This window comes from Ruditapes philippinarum, unplaced genomic scaffold, assembly GCF_026571515.1.
Source record: "Ruditapes philippinarum isolate M1 unplaced genomic scaffold, ASM2657151v2 ctg684_1_1_1_1, whole genome shotgun sequence".
Lineage (NCBI taxonomy): Eukaryota > Metazoa > Mollusca > Bivalvia > Venerida > Veneridae > Ruditapes > Ruditapes philippinarum.
Window position 1 is genome coordinate 372,335 of NW_026855648.1, and position 18,466 is coordinate 390,800.

Genomic DNA, 18,466 nt, shown 5'->3' on the forward strand with positions numbered 1-18,466 from the left:
AACGACACCCTGTCATATGTGACAAGCGACCCTAATTGTCTGGTCCCAATGCAATGTTTTGTCTGATTTAAACGACTTTCACACCTTTTAATTGTCCGTTAATCAGATAAAGATTACCTATTATAACACCCAGAGGGCCAAAATAATTAAGTCCAATTATAATCCAGCACTATAGCAAACAAAGTCTACACACCTAGCTCTATCTCAATTACACAGTTAGCATGTACCAAGTGACGTAGCGTCGGTTCATCAATCGATGTGTGTGTAATGTACTACCTGAGTAAACTGGGTTAAGACATGTGTTAGATATTTTTTTTGATTATAGAGTGCCCACGGAAAAATTTTTAGGCAGCATTTTTTAATTTACCTTTCTATGGCTGCATAATTAATACGGGAAAAAATATTGATACCAAACCAGAAAAAGCTTTGGATATGGATATGTTTACAGTAAAGATCCTGTAACACAATTTTTTCACGGTTTTATTTCATAAATATGATGCTCAAATTAAGATTTGTCAATATTGTAAGTTCAAATAAGCATAATTTAGAAAGATATCACTCAATTTAACAATCCATGTAAATAAAGGCCATTAAAGGGAGGTAATTAGAATTTTATTTTCTATAAATTCTAAGTCAAATTTTCCAATAAGAAATCAATGCATGCAATTTATTGATTAAATTTAATGTGCACAAATATTTGCAATAAACATTTTACATATTCTTTGATGTTTGAAAATGGTTTTATTTGCATAATTATATCCATATACATTTTTGCAAAATTGCCGTGAACACAGTAACAATATCAATCACAAAACATACAGGTTCTTTAAGTCACATTGGTATATAGACAGATAGATGATATTGAGAAATGTATTAAGAGAAATTATACCGAACTGTAAGGGGGAATTTGATTTTTTCCGACCTTTTATTTACCCCTTTTTTTCCTTTAAAAATGGCTAATTAAAGACATTATAAAAACGAAAAAGTTTTGTAAATGAATTTTTTTTTTAAACATTTCCATTTTAAATTTTTTCAAAAAAAATTTCCTTTTTAAAAACCCAACCCAAAATAAAAGTTCAATTATAATAAAGCATAAAAAAAATTAAATATTTCTTTTAATTCCAATTTAATTCCAATTGACTGCTCTTTTAAAAATGGGGTTTAAAAAAACCCAAATTTAAAATTTTGAATTTTTTTGATATAACCCCCAAAAAATTTTTGGGCAATTTTTTTTTTACCTTTAAAACCAAAAATAAAAAAAAAAAAAAAAAAAAAAAAAAAAAAAAAAAAAAAAAAAAAAAAAAAAAAAAAAAAAAAAAACCAAAAAAAAAAAAAAAAAAAAAAAAAAAAAAAAAAAAAAAAAAAAAAAAAAAAAAAAAAAAAAAAAAAAAAAAAAAAAAAAAAAAAAAAAAAAAAAAAAAAAAAAAAAAAAAAAAAAAAAAAAAAAAAAAAAAAAAAAAAAAAAAAAAAAAAAAAAAAAAAAAAAAAAAAAAAAAAACCCAAAAAAAAAAAAAAAAAAAAAAAAAAAAAAAAAAAAAAAAAAAAAATAATATTTAGTTTAAAGGATTGTATTGGTTTTTTTGAAGACCCGGGGAATCACTTCAGCCCGGGACTTATCATTGGGACTTTTTTGGGCGGAAGATTTTTCGATAAAATTATTTTCCATCAGTGTTAAAAAACACGTTTTAATCGTGAACAAAATAACCTCGAAATTAATAAGGATTACAAACACACGAAATGAAATTGTCCAATTTTTAGAATTACATAATTTATTCGTTTTTATTTCAGGTTCATATTATAAACTTCGCACGTGGTGCAGAGGTAAGCGGTCTCGTTGAGGTGTGAGAGGCCTATGGTTCCAATCCTAGATCGAGGCAATTCTTATTTTTTTTTCATGGCAAAATTCCATATGTAAATCTCAAACTGTTATAGAAGAAAATCAAAACGCTGTCGCTGCATAAGATGAATTATAGTATATAAAAATAAACTTATACAGGAAGTACATACAGATAGTCAGTCTGATTTAGATTGCAAAGATCAGAAAATACCATAGAGCTGCAGCCCTTTGATTTGACTCCTTAACTTCCTTAACTTGTAATAGGTGTTGCAATAAAATTGGAATTGTTTGCAATTTAATTACTTGACTTGATACTCTCAAACTTGCTTTCTCAATAAGTCAGTGCTTGTGTCATACAAGGTAATATGATCATGACCTAACTAGGGCTTGAACTCACTATCTGCCTGTTAAGCTGCATATACCGGAGCCACTAGACCACAATTTATCCTCAAAATTTAGATATTTAAGTTACCTTGTAATGCTTTAAATCCTTGTAATGGAACTCGTGAACTTCCAGTGACAAACTGTAACAATCTAGCCCTCATCTCATTATCGTAACTATCTACCGCCTTCCAGAACCATTTCACTATACTAGTATCTGGTGTACAATGTTTTAATCTTGTATGTAACTTCCAGTCGTCTAAATCTATCTTCCCTAATCCACCTATCATCAACTGTAATATAATATAACATAAATTAATTCAAACACAACTCACATAAAATAAAAAACCATAAGTAAACCTTTTGTGTGCCAGAGGGGATGACACACCTATGCCACTAGTATAGAGGCTGACAGGTCTACACATCTGGACACTCTGAATTGACTCTATGTTGTTGGCTACTAAATTTTGTGAATTTGATATTTATCATATTAATATCCTTTCCATTTTCAATGAAAAGCAAGGGTCTTTTCCCCATCAAAATATACTCACGACTTATAAATAAAGTCAACATATGACCAGGTATATATGCTAGGCCAGTTACAATTGCTGTAAAGTTGTAAAGAGTTTAGATGTAACTTTAACACACTCGACTTATGAATGCTGTCAACATATGACTGTGGCAGTGTGTATACACAGTAGGTCTGATATTATTGCTATATGTATGTAAAGTGTTAGGATCTAACTTTTACACACTCTAGACTTAAGAATAAAGTTGTCATATGGCCATATATATATGATATGCATTTATTGCTGTAAGTTGATGCTCAATAAACTAACGTACTTGATGACCACAATATTCAAGTATTTTTTTCAGAGTATGAAATAAAAGATTTTACTGGGTTTTTTTGTACAATTAAAGAGTAACAATAGTTGTTTCCCCCTTTAAAAGTTCACATAAAATGGTTCATAACTATCAAAGATATAGTTTTTGTATACTTCATATAACCAGATGAAACAACAAACCATTTACCCTCAAATTTACATCTACACAAAAATTCTCCTAAATAAACATTCTTTTCTATTTTTTCTCCCCCTTATATCTCCCTATTTTTTCTATATTTTATATCATTGCACCAAAAACAATAAAGTTACCAAGCATTTGATTACAGACGAAAATAATATATATCACCTTTAACAAATATTAGTTAAGTTAAGTGTACAAATGTCGCCAGACATCAAGATTAGATTGGTAATTTTCCACTCTTGTAAACATAATGACATAAAATCTTTCATGATAGAAACAGCTAAATGTCACATGCACGGATACAATCTAAATGTCTGTGTTATATATTCATGTTAAATATGTCCTGTAACTCAGACATGTCATATCTATAATAGAAATGAGCCGCACCATGACAAAACCAACACAATGGGTTTGCGACCAGCATGGATCCAGACCAGCCTGCGCATCCGCGTAGTCTGATCAGGATCCATGCTGTTCACTTTCAAACTGTATAACAAGTACAGAAACTGATAGCGAACAGCATGGATCCTGATCAGACTGCGCGGATGCGCAGACTGGTCTGGATCCATGCTGGTCGCAAACCCATTATGTTGGTTTTGTAATGGCGCGGCTCAAATAATGTCTCCTCCAGTACTATAAGCTATGTCATATATTTAAGTAGAGTTATTTTAGAAAGCTATCAACTTTTCAATAATGAATTTACACTAGATTTTGTTCCATGATCAAAGGAACTTATGGTTATATAATGATGTGTTGGCATTTTTTTTCTCAGTACCTAATCTATGCTTTTATATTTGCATAAGAACCAAAACTATGTTGTAGCTTAGACTGTAACAGAATAATGATGAGCCAACTAGAACACTTATTTATTTATGTTTATATATATACTTTATATGTTAACGATTTGAAAAACAAAAAATAGATCATGAACAGGCAACATTGCTTTTCTCTGCTATTACATTTGTTATCCCATATCATAAGGTTTTATATCTATATCTGTATCATTCTCTAAATCTGGAGACATGATACTCAAATAGCTAATTAATTGTAGCTGAAAAGTTATATTAAACAAGAGGGCCATGATGGCCCTGAAGTCGCTCACCTGTACATAGGTCCCCGGAGCAAGGCCAGTTTAAAGCCCGGGGCTTTTATTTGAACAAACTTTGTAGACAACCATTAGAAGATGTTTCATGCTAAACATCTAAGGTCTAGCTCGTTGGGATTTTTAAAAGAAGATTTTTTTAAGTTTTTTCTTTACACATATAGTTAAAAACAATGACACACCTGGGGCAAGACAGTTTTGACCCCAGGGCTTTTATTTGAACAATCTTTGTAGACACTTACTAGAAAATGTTTCATGCTTAATATCTAAACTCTAGCTATTCGGGTTTTTTAAAAGAAGATTTTTAAGTTTTTGCTATACTTGTATAAGGAAAATCAATGTCCCCCGGGGCGGGGCCAATTTTGACTCCAGGGCTTCTATTTGAACAAACTTTGAGGACACTCACTAGAAGATACTTCATGCTTAATATCTAAACTCTTGCTATTTGAGTTTTTTCAAAGAAGATTTTTCAATTTTTGCTATAGTTTTACACATATAGGGAAAATGAATGACCTCCGGGGCGGGGCCAATTTTGACCACAGGGCTTTTATTTGAACAAACTTGGTAGACATCCATTAGAAGATGTTTCATGCTAAATATCTTAGCTCTAGCTCTTTTGGTTCTTTAAAAGAAGATTTTTTAAGTTTTTACTATATGCATATAGGGAAAATCAATGACCCCCTGGGACGAAGCCAATTTTGACCCCAGGGCTTTTATTTGAACAAACTCGGTAGACACCCATTAGAAGATGTTTCATGCTAAATATCTTAGCTCTAGCTCTTTGGGTTCTTTAAAAGAAGATTTTTTAAGTTTTTACTATATGTATAAATGGAAAATCAATGACCCCCTGGGGTGGGGCCAACTTTGACCTCAGGGCTTTTATTTGAACAATCTTGGTAGACATCCATTAGAAGATGTTTCATGCTAAATATCTTAGCTCTAGCTCTTTTGGTTCTATAAAAGAAGATTTTTTTAAGTTTTTACTATATGTATATAGGGAAAATCAATGACCCCCTGGGGCGGGGACAATTTTGACCCCAGGGCTTTTATTTGAACAAACTTGGTAGACATCCATTAGAAGATGTTTCATGCTAAATATCTTAGCTCTAGCTCTTTTGGTTCTTTAAAAGAAGATTTTTTAAGTTTTTACTATATGTATATAGGGAAAATCAATGACCCCCTGGGGCAGGGCCAATTTTGACCCCAGGGCTTTTATTTGAACAAACTTGGTAGACATCCATTAGAAGATGTTTCATGCTAAATATCTTAGCTCTAGCTCTTTTGGTTCTTTAAAAGAATTTTTTTTAATTTTTTACTATATGCATATAGGGAAATCAATGACCCCCTGGGGCAGGGCCAATTTTGACCCCAGGGCTTTTATTTGAACAAACTTGGTAGACACCCATTAGAAGATGTTTCATGCTAAATATCTAAGCTCTAGCTCTTTGGGTTCTTTAAAAGAAGATTTTTTAAGTTTTTACTATATGCATATAGGGAAAATCAATGACCCCCTGGGGCGGGGCCAATTTTGACCCAAGGGCTTTTATTTTAACAAACTTGGTAGACACTCACCAGAAGATGTTTCATGCCAAAAATCTAAGCTCTAGCTCTTTGGGTTTTTTAGAAGAAGATATTTAAAGTTTTTTCTTTTGGTTGCCATGGCAACCAGAGTTCTGCATGGAATTAAATTCTTTGAACAAGTTTCAAAGGTGACCACCAAAGGAACATTCCTGTGAAATTTGGATGAAATTGGCTTAGTGGTTTAAGAGGAGATGTCATTTAAAGTAAAAGTTTACGGACGACGGACGGACGGACGCCGGACGAAAAGCGATCACAAAAGCTCACCCTGTCACTTTGTGACAGGTCAGCTAAAAACTCCCGGCGGGGGTTTAAATCAAATATGTCATATGTATTCAAAGTAGATCATTGGACATAAATATCTTTCAATTCTCATGGATGTTGAAAGCAGATTATAAGCCTAAGCACTGTATAATATTTCAAGATACAAAAGATATCAATGTAATATATATGAGCCTAACCTCTAATTCTCTTTCATCAAATGGTCGGAGTAAATGTTGTGGAATGATCTCGTGGAAACCTTTCTGTAACGCGAGGAACTGGGCTTCAATACCTCTCATAAATACCCACTGTACATACAACCTGCATACATAAATATATAACATACAGAAATAATGTCATGAGAGTTCATAACTTTGTGGCTCCAGAAGTCTTGGGCTAAAAGTAACATCAACATTGTCAAAGCTTAATGAAGTCTATACCAGCTTTCACTGATGAATGACTGATGAATAAAGACCCCAACATGCTCATCTGTACAATATTCTATGCACAAGCCAGGTGCCTGAGTTGAGCCACAAACCTTTCCAAATAATCATGCATGAAAATATTTTTAGTTGTACAAGTTAATAATGGACATAAAGATGTATTCCTTAAGTTGGTTGAAACTTAAAATAAAAATCTGAAACAGTTTCTTTTTGCTCCCCCCCCCCATAAATATTATATTATTTATTGTGATCACACATACTTGACATATTCTTTCTTGTTTTCCTCTGTAACTTTGATGTCATCACCACCAGGTTTAAGTTCATGTTGTTGGAACTGACCGAATGAGTGACTTTCTACACAGAACGTGTGGTCTAAGACTTCCTCTATATCATTATCCCTGAAATATACACAATTAGATTACACCTTAACCAGTACCACTGCATGTATTGTTTTACACTGAACTTGTCCTAATTTGAAAAGGAAACTTTCCATTTTCATTTCAAGGGGTTTGTATATCTAATAGCTTAAAATGAGCAACTGTTGATTACCCAAACAAGGCAGATACTACACTGATGGTACAGAAAAGTAATCTTTGCTAATAACATTGGTAACATTCAAAGAGTTAACACATATCATAATTATATTGAAACCACTAAAACGAGTTCACACAAACTCCTATAATCAAAGGTAGTTTCTTAATCATTCATATTATCAAATATTATATATTTATTCAAACACCATCATATTTTAAAACAATATCAATAACAGCAGACAATTCATTAACAGTACAAGCTTTACGAGTGTGATTTTTAAAGAAAGATTTGACTATAAAACACATATTTACAATATTATCCCCATAATTTATTAATCAACTTACAACATCCATAGTAAACTTCTATGAAGGTCTGGATCAACACTTTCAAGGTCATCTAAGGTCACTTGTTTAGATAATAACTGTTTATACAGAGGCATTGTGAAGCCTCCATCCAGGTAGTGTCCGTGAAATATTGCCATGCCCAGTATACGTCCAACAAAATGAAAATACGACAAATGCTCCTGAAATAATAAAACCATCAATATCAAACCATTGTTAACATAATAACAAGCATGCTCTATTACAACAACAGGTTTTTTTCCCCCCAATTTTAAGCATAAACAATAATCAAAGTATCAATTTCTGTGTAATCACAAATAACTGTTATCAAAATGGTTTGCATAAGCCAGTGGTTGCATTTTATCATATTTTTCAAATAAAAAGCACGCAGTATCTTAAACTTCCCATAAACTTAAGCTGCTGAATTTCTTTAATGGACATGTCCAGTTTCCATTTTTGGAACTGTCCATTATCAATTTTAGAGGAAATCAAGATGACAAATAAAATTTCAGCAGGCAACAATATAGAGCCAGGCCATGTACTGATGTGCAGGTTAACCTGGCTCTATATTGGGGGCAAACGTTAATCTGATGCTACTCATTTTCAGTTCCAGCAGGTTAAGATTAAATACTTAATCAACAAGAGAGCCATGATGGCCCTGAAGTCGCTCACCTGTATATAGGCCCCCAGGGCGGGGCCAGTTTAAACCCCAGGGCTTTTATTTGAACAAACTTGGTAGACACCCATTAGAAGATATTTCACGCTAAACATCTAAGGACTAGCTCGTTGAGTTTTTAAAAAAAAGATTTTTTAAGTTTTAACTATACACATATAGTTAAAAGCAATGAAACCCCTAGGGCAGGGCCAGTTTTGACCCCAGGGCTTTTATTTGAACAAACTTTGGAGACACTCACTAGAACATGTTTCATGCTTGATATCTAAACTCTAGCTATTCTGTTTTTTTTTAAAGAAGATTTTTAAGTTTTTGCTATAACATATAAGGAAAATCAATGTCCCCCGGAGCAGGGCCAATTTTGACCCTAGGGCTTTATTTGAACAAACTTTGAAGACCTTAACTGGAAGATGTTTCATGCTAAATATCTTAACTCTAGCTATTTGGGTTTTATCAAAGAAGAATTTATAAGTTTTTGCTATACACATAAATAAAATCAATGACCCCCGGGGCAGGGCCAATTTTGACCCAAGGGCTCTTATTTGAAAAAACATTGTAGACACTTACTAGAAGATGTTTCATGCTTAGTATCTAAACTCTAGCTATTTGTTTTTTTCCAAAGAATTTTTAATTTAAAGTTTTTTCTTTACACATATATGGAAAATCAATGACCCCCAGGGCAGGACAAATTTTGACCCCAGGGCTCTTATTTGAACAAATTTGGTAGACATCCATTAGAACATGTTTCATGCTAAATATCTTAGCTCTAGCTCTTTGGGTTCTTTAAAAGAAGATTTTATAAGTTATTACTATATGCATATAGGGAAAATCAATGACCCCCTGGGGCGGGGCCAATTTTGACCCAATGGCTTTTATTTGAACAAACTTGATAGACACCTATTAGAAGATGTTTCATGCTAAATATCTTAGCTCTAGCTCTTTGAGTTCTTTAAAAGAAGATAGTTTAAGTTTTTTCTATCGGTTGCCATGGCAACCAGAGTTCTGCATGGAATTAAATTCTTTGAACAATTTTTAAAGGTGACCACCAAAGGAACATTCCTGTGAAGTTTGGATGAAATTGGCTCAGCGGTTTATGAGGAGATGTCATTTAAAGTAAAAGTTTACGGACGGACGCCGGACGCCGGATGAAAAGCGATCACAAAAGCTCACCCTGTCACTTTGTGACAGGTGAGCTAAAAATTAATTAAAATCTACAATATTGTCATGAAATTTCTTTCAAAACAGTTCTGTGAACTTCAAGAAAAACTTAAAGGTAAGTTTTATTTTTTATTTACGAAGATAAAACACTATAATATTATTGGTCTACTTAAACCGTTTTTGTGATATTATATACAGGAATAGGTCAACAAATTATATATACAACATTTAAACATTATATCATTAACTTTTCTTGTATTCTGATATAACACTTTTGTCCAATTAAAACAGGTTAGTTGGTCTATACAACTCAACACGTTGTCTAGAATCTAGGTGACAAATTGTTGTAAATTTTCCCTCAAGGAGGCAAAAACCTCCTACACTAAATATTCATAGCAATTTTACTACCTTGATGAAAAATATACAGTCACTTTCTGGCAGACATGCAACAGATTTTACACAAATTTGTTTGAAGTTATTTTTTTTTACTCTATAATCCTGTCTGCTAATGCCTACAGACGTCAAAATTGACATGATGAAATATATTTCACATACAGCCTCAAAAAAAGAGTATAAGTGGAAATGCATACTAGCCTTTATACTAGAAAATTCGTTTACCAGACTTTCCTTGTTTTGACTTTAAAACAGTTCATTAGAAGGATCAGGGACAGAATATAAATCAAATAGTCAAAACCTTTTCGTTTTTCTTTTGCAATGAGGGATTTAATCATTACACCAACACTGTATAGGTCATGTGGCAACTTACCATCTTTACTGATGGAGAAGGACCTCAGGTGCCGCTTCATGCATTATTTCAGGCACAAAGGGTCAGGTGAGTAGAACCATCAACATTCTATAAATCTAGCTGGACAGCTTGCTCAGGAATAGTCCGGACTCTACAGTATATAGTCTGGTTAGACTAAAATATAGGCTGGCATGATTGTATACTGGTAGCACTATTCTGTCTTCATTGCTTTTTACAAGTCAGAATCCTCAAGTTCATTAGAATTTATCACCTTACTTTTAAAATTTATCATGAACTTCTAAGGTAATTTTAAAATGCAAATACAGTAGAACTTTGGTAAGTCGAAGTTGAAGGGACTTGCGTAAAAACTTGCCCTTTGCACTTATTTGCAAGTCAGGTTAAACTTTAAAGTAAGACTATCATTTCAAGGGACAATACCAAACATTTAACAAACTAACAAGGAGGTATTTTACACTTACTGGGTTAACATGAGAGTCTGGGTTGATTTGTAAAGTGTAAATATCATCTCTCGCGTACTGGAACAAACCGTAGTATGGATTTAACATTTCATGAGACAGTAGACAAAACCATTCCCTGTAAATATACAATATCCATTATAATAGTCATACTATAATAACAATTATAATGATAACAAGAATAATAATTATAATCATCATCATCATAATAATAATGATAATAATAATGATGATGATGCTTTTGTTTGATATGGGTTATACGTCACACCGACACAGTAAAGGTCATTTCGCAACATTCCAGCTTTACTGGTGGAGGAAGAGCTCAGGTGCCCCTCCGTGCATTTTTTCAGGCACGAACTGGCACCTGAGTAGAATCACCAACGTTCCGTAAGCTAGCTGGATAGCTTCCTCACATGAAAGAATCCAAAGTCCCTGTCGGGATTCGAACCCACAGCCGTGAGGGGCAAGTGGTTTGCAATGATAAAACAGTATGCTTATATAATATTGACCAAGATTTAAAACAGTCTAAAATAATTTTCACTTTAATTAATAAAAACATTCTATAAATAAGCTAAGATCTCAGTCTTTTGCCTTTGTAACAAAAATTGGACAAGTAACCTGTTCATTAACATAAAACTTGAGATTTTTTCCCCCTCAAAATTGTTTAAACTAAGTAAATGATACACGAAGAATATAATGTTTTTTAGTATATTTACCTTGCTACACCACCATAATCTAACCCTTCTTCTCCTTTAAACTTTACCATTAATCGTTTACGTAAATCTTTTGCTCGCATTTTCATAACTTGACGATATGAATCCTGCAAAAATACAACAATGAAAATAAAACAAAAAATCCATGTTAATAAGACTTTCCTAATCTTTGCCAAATTTAACAGATGTTTTCAATGACCAAAATGCCAGACAGTTTTTACATCTGTACACCTGGGCAGCGTTTTACTAACGTACTTACGCCTAAGATTTGCGTAAGTTATAACTTACGTCTGATTTTTTTTGTAAAAGCGTTTTACTAAAAAATTTGCGTAAGTAAGAATTTCGTAAGTTTTTACGTAAAGTTACGCTTAAAATTTGTTGACTTAAAACTCACGTATGTACGACTGACATCATCTATGAATAATGGCAGAGCAGGAAAACGAGAATTTTAGAGACGGATATGACAGGTAATATATTTAAATGGTGAAAGCGGCTCTAGAAAAGTAAAGTCTAAATAAGAAAAGGATAATGTGACTTAACGGACTTATTAAAAATTAAATTTAGTAAAAAAAAATAATATACGAATACGGAAGTCGTCCTATCAGCTTAAAGACGAAAGTCTTTTAAATCTTATCTTCTCCAAAAATATACTGGTATCACATTCCGCCTTTAGTTGTGATTGACCTGGACCCAATGTATTATAAATCAGTTATTAAGTGTTTTATATTATTTTACTTTCACGAGCTTTTGATGCTGATTTATTGAGAATTTTATAAATAATATTTACTGAAACTCAGTAAATTTCATTTGTTTTATACTGTATCAAGTAAATGAAGACGGAATAGGAGAGTATCTCAAAATGATGATGGACATTATTTGTTCATTAAATTTATATGATTTGCAAATGTACATAAAATTATCTGTTGCACTTATTTTTTATGGCAAATATTCAGACATCATTACTTCACCAAAAACTGCAATGATAACTAAAATCGTTAATATAATTTTGTTTGCATGTGGCGTTTTTGTGTCATCTTTTCACGCATGTTTTTCGCAAGTTTTAGTGTAAAATCGTTAAAAATCAAGGGGTTTTCTTTACTTGATAGGTATAAACTAAATAAAAATAAATAGAAAAAAAAATATATTTGAAAAAATGTGGGTTACATGAATAACCTAAATATTTCATATAAAAATGAGAAAAAAATCCGCATTTTCACTTACGGACATTACAGTTTTCTCACTTCTCAAAACAAACAAAACACTTTAAATATCTTCAATGATGAATCATATAGGGTTTTCCTTTCTACTCTTTAAATACATTTATTCAAAATCGAGATAAACCCCTGTGTGATGAATGGCCGTCGGCACAATATGCACTTAAAAATACGAATTGTCCAGCAACATTACCGAGTATCCGTAAATGACTCTACGAAATACCAGTTCAGCCTTTTTAAAACAGTTTTGCGTTCATTAAATATTACCAAAACGCCTCCCTTAAACCTTCTTTGAAGAGTTACGCACTATTTTAACGTAAGTTTAAGAAAAAACTTACGAACGTTTTGTGGAACACACTTACGATTCACGTAAGTTTAAACGTAAGCGTAAAGTTACGTAAATACTTACGAAAAACTTACGCAATGTTAGTAAAACGGTGCCCTGCACTTTGGATAAATTGTTCAAGGAGTAATAAGCACACATATATGTATATATAATTTACTATGTTTAGTTTATATAGAATTTGTTTTAGTTTGATCATGGAGGAAGTTATAAGCTTATAGACACATTCTCCAATCCTTTCCTGTATAAAATTTCTTGGTCTCAAGACAAAACAGCTTGACCCTTACGGGTTTTAATCCCAGAGGCCACTCAGCCACACTGCAAGTTTACTATATATTTACACATACTGTTGATGATCAGTACATTTGTGTACATTCACAAATTAATATCTCCTACATGGTAACATGACTAGAAAAGATAATTTTAATTGATAAAAATAAGGTGGCCATTAAATAAATACACAAATGCTTATGAAGATGTTTTTTTACAACACTTTAGCACATATGTATGCAATAAAATCTAAAGAAATGCTTGCAATGTTTTAAAATAGCAATCAGACATACTTCTAGAGTAAAAAAATATTTATAAGTTAAACAAGAGGGCCATGATGGCCCTGAGGTCGCTCACCTGTATATAGCCCCCCCCCCCACGGCCCAATTTTTACCCAAGGGCTTTTATTTGTTTATTTGAACAGACTTGGTAGACACCCATAAGAAGATGTTTCATGCAAAACATCTAAGTTCTAGCTCATTGGGTTTTTTAAAAGAAGATTTTTTAAGTTTTTACTATACACATAGAGTAAAAAACAATGACACCCCTCGGGCAGGGCCAGTTTTGACCCCTGGGCTTTTATTTGAACAAACTTTGTAGATATTTACTTAAAGATGTTTCATGCTTAATATCTAAACTCTAGTTATTTGGGTTTTTTCAAAGAAGATTTTTAAGTTTTTGCTATGTATATAAGGAAAATCAATGACCCCCGGGGCGGGGCCAGTTTTGACCCCAGGGCTTTTATTTGAACATACTTGGTAGACACCCATTAGAACATGTCTCATGCTAAATATCTTAGCTCTAGCTCTTTGGGTTCTTTAAAAGAAGATTTTATAAGTTTTTACTATATGCATATAAGGAAAATCAATGACCCCTGGGGAGGGGCCAATTTGGACCCCAGGGGTTTTATTTGAACAAACTTGGTAGACATTCACTAGAAGATGTTTCATGTCAAATATATAAGCTTTAGCTCTTACAGTTCTTTAAAAGAAGATTTTTTAAGTTTTTACTATATGCATATAAGGAAAATCAATGACCCCTGGGGAGGGGCCAATTTGGACCCCAGGGGTTTTATTTGAACAAACTTGGTAGACATTCACTAGAAGATGTTTCATGCCAAATATATAAGCTTTAGCTCTTACAGTTCTTTAAAAGAAGATTTTTTAAGTTTTTACTATATGCATATAGGGAAAATCAATGACCCCCTGGGGCGGGGCCAATTTTAACCCCAGGGCTTTTATTTGAACAAACTTGGTAGACATTTACTAGAAGATGTTTTATGCCAAATATCTAAGCTCTAGCTCTTATGGTTCTTTAAAAGAAGATTTTTTAAGTTTAAACTATATGCATATAGGGAAAATCAATTACCCCCAGGGCGGGGCCAATTTTGACCCCAGGGCTTTTTATTTGAACAAACTTGGTAGACATTCACTAGAAGATGTTTCATGCCAAATATCTAAGCTCTAGCTCTTTGGGTTCTTTAAAAGAAGATTTTTTAAGTTTTTACTTTATGCATATAGGGAAAATCAATGACCCCCTGGGGCGGGGCCAATTTTGACCCCAGGGCTTTTATTTGAACAAACTTGGTAGACATTCACTAGAAGATGTTTCATGCCAAATATCTAAGCTCTAGCTCTTACAGTTCTTTAAAGGAAGATTTTTTTAAGTGTTTACTATATGCATATAGGGAAAATCAATGACCCCCCGGGCGGGGCCAATTTTGACCCCAGGGCTTTTATTTGAACAAACTTGGTAGACACTCACTAGAAGATGTTCCATGCCAAAAATCTTAGCTCTAGCTCTTACAGTTCTTTAAAAGAAGATCTTTTAAGTTTTTACTATATGCATATAGGGAAAATCAATGACCCCCCGGGGGCGGGGCCAATTTTGACCCCAGGGCTTTTATTTGAACAAACTTGGTAGACACTCATTAGAAGATGTTTCATGCCAAATATCTAAGCTCTAGCTCTTAGGGTTGTTTAAAAGAAGATATTTAAAGATTTTTCTTTCGGTTGCCATGGCAACCAGAGTTCTGCATGGAATTAAATTCTTTGAACAATTTTTAAAGGTGACCACCAAAGGAACATTCCTGTGAAGTTTGGATGAAATTGGCTCAGTGGTTTATGAGGAGATGTCATTTAAAGCAAAAGTTTACGGACGGACGACGGACGATCACGAAAAGCGATCACAAAAGCTCACCCTGTCACTTTGTGACAGGTGAGCTAAAAAATGATTGAAACATAAACTCTCTAAATCATCTTCACTTTCCAATATCTGAATATAATATAAAAAAATTTAACAAAATATCTATATGTGTTGCAAAGTCTTTTTAATCAGACTATACAGTTTTGACAATCAGCTGATATCACTATGTACAACAATTTATTACATTAATTTACCTCGAAAATTTCTTCTCTAGAAACTTCTAGTCTACAATGTCCGCCCTGAGGTTGTAAACTAGTAAACTCTTGTTTTAATATCTTCATTTTATGAACCAAATCTCGCTTGTATTTTGGCACGGGGTTCTCATTCTCCTTATCACTCGTATTTTTTCTGAAATTGTAATTAAAATAAATAATTGAGCCGCGCCATGACAAAACCAACATAATGGGTTTGCGACCAGCATGGATCCAGACCAGCCTGCGCATCCACGCAGTCTGATCAGGATCCATGCTGTTCGCTTACTAACCCTATAACAAGTAGAGAAACTGATAGCGAATAGCATGGATCCTGATCAAACGCACTATGTTGGTTTTGTTGTGACGTGGCTCATTTATTAGTGACAGTGACGGCTCTGCCAACTTTATATTGACAGATCTTCCAGTATATTTTGTCAAACTTATTTTTTCAAATCTCAAGCTCAATGCAAATTGATATAATGATCCATTTCTTCTACATAAACAGTAATAAAAGATAAACAGTTGGTATATAAGGAAATACATGCTTTTTTGTGTAACCTTAGGATGTGATCATTCTTTTTTGAGATATCGTTGAATATGATTAAGTTCTCCCTTTTGTGTTATCTTTGGGTGTGACTACTCTCTTTTGACATGATAACTAATCAAATTTGTATATTATTTTATATTTGATTGACAAAAAAATGTTTATAACCACTGAATACATTGTATAATACCAAAATTAATATATCTATGATCATGCTGTAAAATGGTCTCTAAGTCATTACATTTTCCATTCTATTGTATGAGCAAACATAAACATATTAATATCAATAACTGCATAAAATAACTGATCTCTAATACCTAACTTAACAAACTTACATTCGACTCTGTATCAAGTCAATATTAGAAGTGAGTCTAGGATCTGTAAATTGAGTTGTTCTGTTATTATGGTCAACGAAATATACACGCCCATTGCCTGTATGCCTTGCTTCCCATCCTGGAGGCAGTGGCCCTAACTCTCGTTCCAGCACATCCAAATTTGATATATCTCTGTGAAAACATAAATAAAACAAACTTTATGTCATATTTTGAACAAAATGTAATGATTTATAAGATAATGTAAGATTAGCCTCCTCAATTCTATACTAGTTTAGTGCTGAATTTTTACATTATAAGTTTTTAAACTATACATTTGTATCATGAAAATACGTTTAATAAATAAAAGGTATGAAAAAATGTCAAAGAATTTAAGTTTTGAATATATTTAAAACAAATTTATCAATAAAAACTTTCCTTTGACACAAAGAGTATACCTGTAGACTAAATATCTAATTATCAATACAATGTATGAGCCGCGTCACGGCAAAACCAACATAATGGGTTTTCGACCAGCATGGATCCAGACCAGCCTGCGCTACCGCGCAGTCTGATCAGGATCCATGCTGTTCGCTGTCAGTTTCTCCACTTGTAATAGAGTTGGTAAGCAAACAGCACGGATCCTGATCAGACTGCGCGGATGCGCAGGCTGGTCTGGATCCATGCTTGTCGCAAAGTCATTATGTTGGTTTTGTCGTGACGCGGCTCAATTATTAATTGTTTTACCTGGGAACACGGGGATCATGCCAGGTACTGACACCGGTCTGTGTGTGCAGGAAATATACCTGACCTTGTTGTGTAGTTCGTTGTTCTGAAAATACAACAATATATATATATATATACAGCTTGAAATCTATTATAAGAACATATTACCTATAGATGTTAAAAAATGCAAAATAACAGCTGTTCAGACACATTACATAATAATGCTGAAAATAAAATAGTATATAATTATATTCTCTCTTTCATATCACTATTAACAAAATGTTAGATCTGATTGGTGCAAACATTTTAATATACACACATAAGTTTAATTTACACTAAAAATATTTCAGCTACAAGGTATTCTTTCACTATTTAATGAGACACACAAGTTGAAGCTTAATTTATACATATTGTAGAAGTTCTAAGATTTACATTTAGTTATCATTTAACTAATAAGATAACTCTTTAGGGGAGGGCCCAAATAATGTTGATATAAGTTTTGGCACAATGCTTTTGTATATACATAATTTTGCTTATGATATAATGATGTTAATTCGTGTCTAAATAATTATCATGTACAAATATAAGACAAAAAATTATTACACTGAAAATTATTTCTACAGAATTTCTGTTGCAAAGATGAGTGTAATAGAAGAATTTGACAAAAATTGTTACATAATAAATACTTTTAGAATATTAGAATTTATCTGCGAAACAAATGCCCCTAGAATATAGGTAAATAATTCCATTATTCAGTTAATTAATAGTATAAATAAATTGTCTGAGAAAATTTCAAACACATTTTATTCTATTTGACAGGTACATCTATTTATTGAACAGAATATGTTTTACACCTGTATTAGTCACTCTCACCCTGGGAAATTATTGGAATCTGGAATGTTTGGGAAATTTGAAAGGCAAAAAATGAGGAGGAAAAAAAAACAATACAGGAAGTAAACAAAATCCTCTCTCTCATAGAATCTGATGAGAAAGAAAATATTTCCTTTCACCTGATTCTTATTCTATCACCCAATTAAATTTGAATAACTGACTTGCCCTTTAAATTTATGAAAGTCAATTGTTAGATTAAGGGATTTCAATGCAAAATACTAAAATAGCTATGCCTGGGATAAACAGCCTGGTCAAAGTGCACAGGTTTACATGCTAGCCTAGCAGCCATGGGTACCGTTATAAGTCTATAGACACCGCCTAGGTGGTAGCTTGCAATTACCACTACCTTCCATGAACAGGCTCAATCAAACCAAGCCTGTAACATTTTCAATTTTGGAGTTTTGTGCGATCTTTAGTGATTCCATTTTTGACCATTCTTTATTGAAGAAAAACATTGTTTATTATCATAGTTAGTACAGTAAAGGTATTACAATATTCCT

At 32.8% G+C, this 18,466-nt stretch overlaps 1 protein-coding gene across 3 annotated transcripts in view; it reads right to left on the minus strand.

The window, feature by feature from the left end:
* Positions 1–18,466, minus strand: part of LOC132744020 (E3 ubiquitin-protein ligase SMURF2-like) — a 62,080-nt gene that overhangs the window by 4,698 nt on the left and 38,916 nt on the right. For all 3 annotated transcript variants that reach the window (XM_060732630.1, XM_060732629.1, XM_060732628.1), the window contains 9 exons: positions 17,097–17,181; positions 16,374–16,544; positions 15,495–15,648; positions 11,272–11,375; positions 10,559–10,673; positions 7,507–7,685; positions 6,889–7,026; positions 6,386–6,506; positions 2,310–2,511 (listed from right to left, as the gene is read on the minus strand). In XM_060732630.1, coding sequence (XP_060588613.1) covers positions 2,310–2,511; positions 6,386–6,506; positions 6,889–7,026; positions 7,507–7,685; positions 10,559–10,673; positions 11,272–11,375; positions 15,495–15,648; positions 16,374–16,544; positions 17,097–17,181 — 1,269 coding nt within the window. The remainder of the gene's footprint in view (positions 1–2,309; positions 2,512–6,385; positions 6,507–6,888; positions 7,027–7,506; positions 7,686–10,558; positions 10,674–11,271; positions 11,376–15,494; positions 15,649–16,373; positions 16,545–17,096; positions 17,182–18,466) is intronic.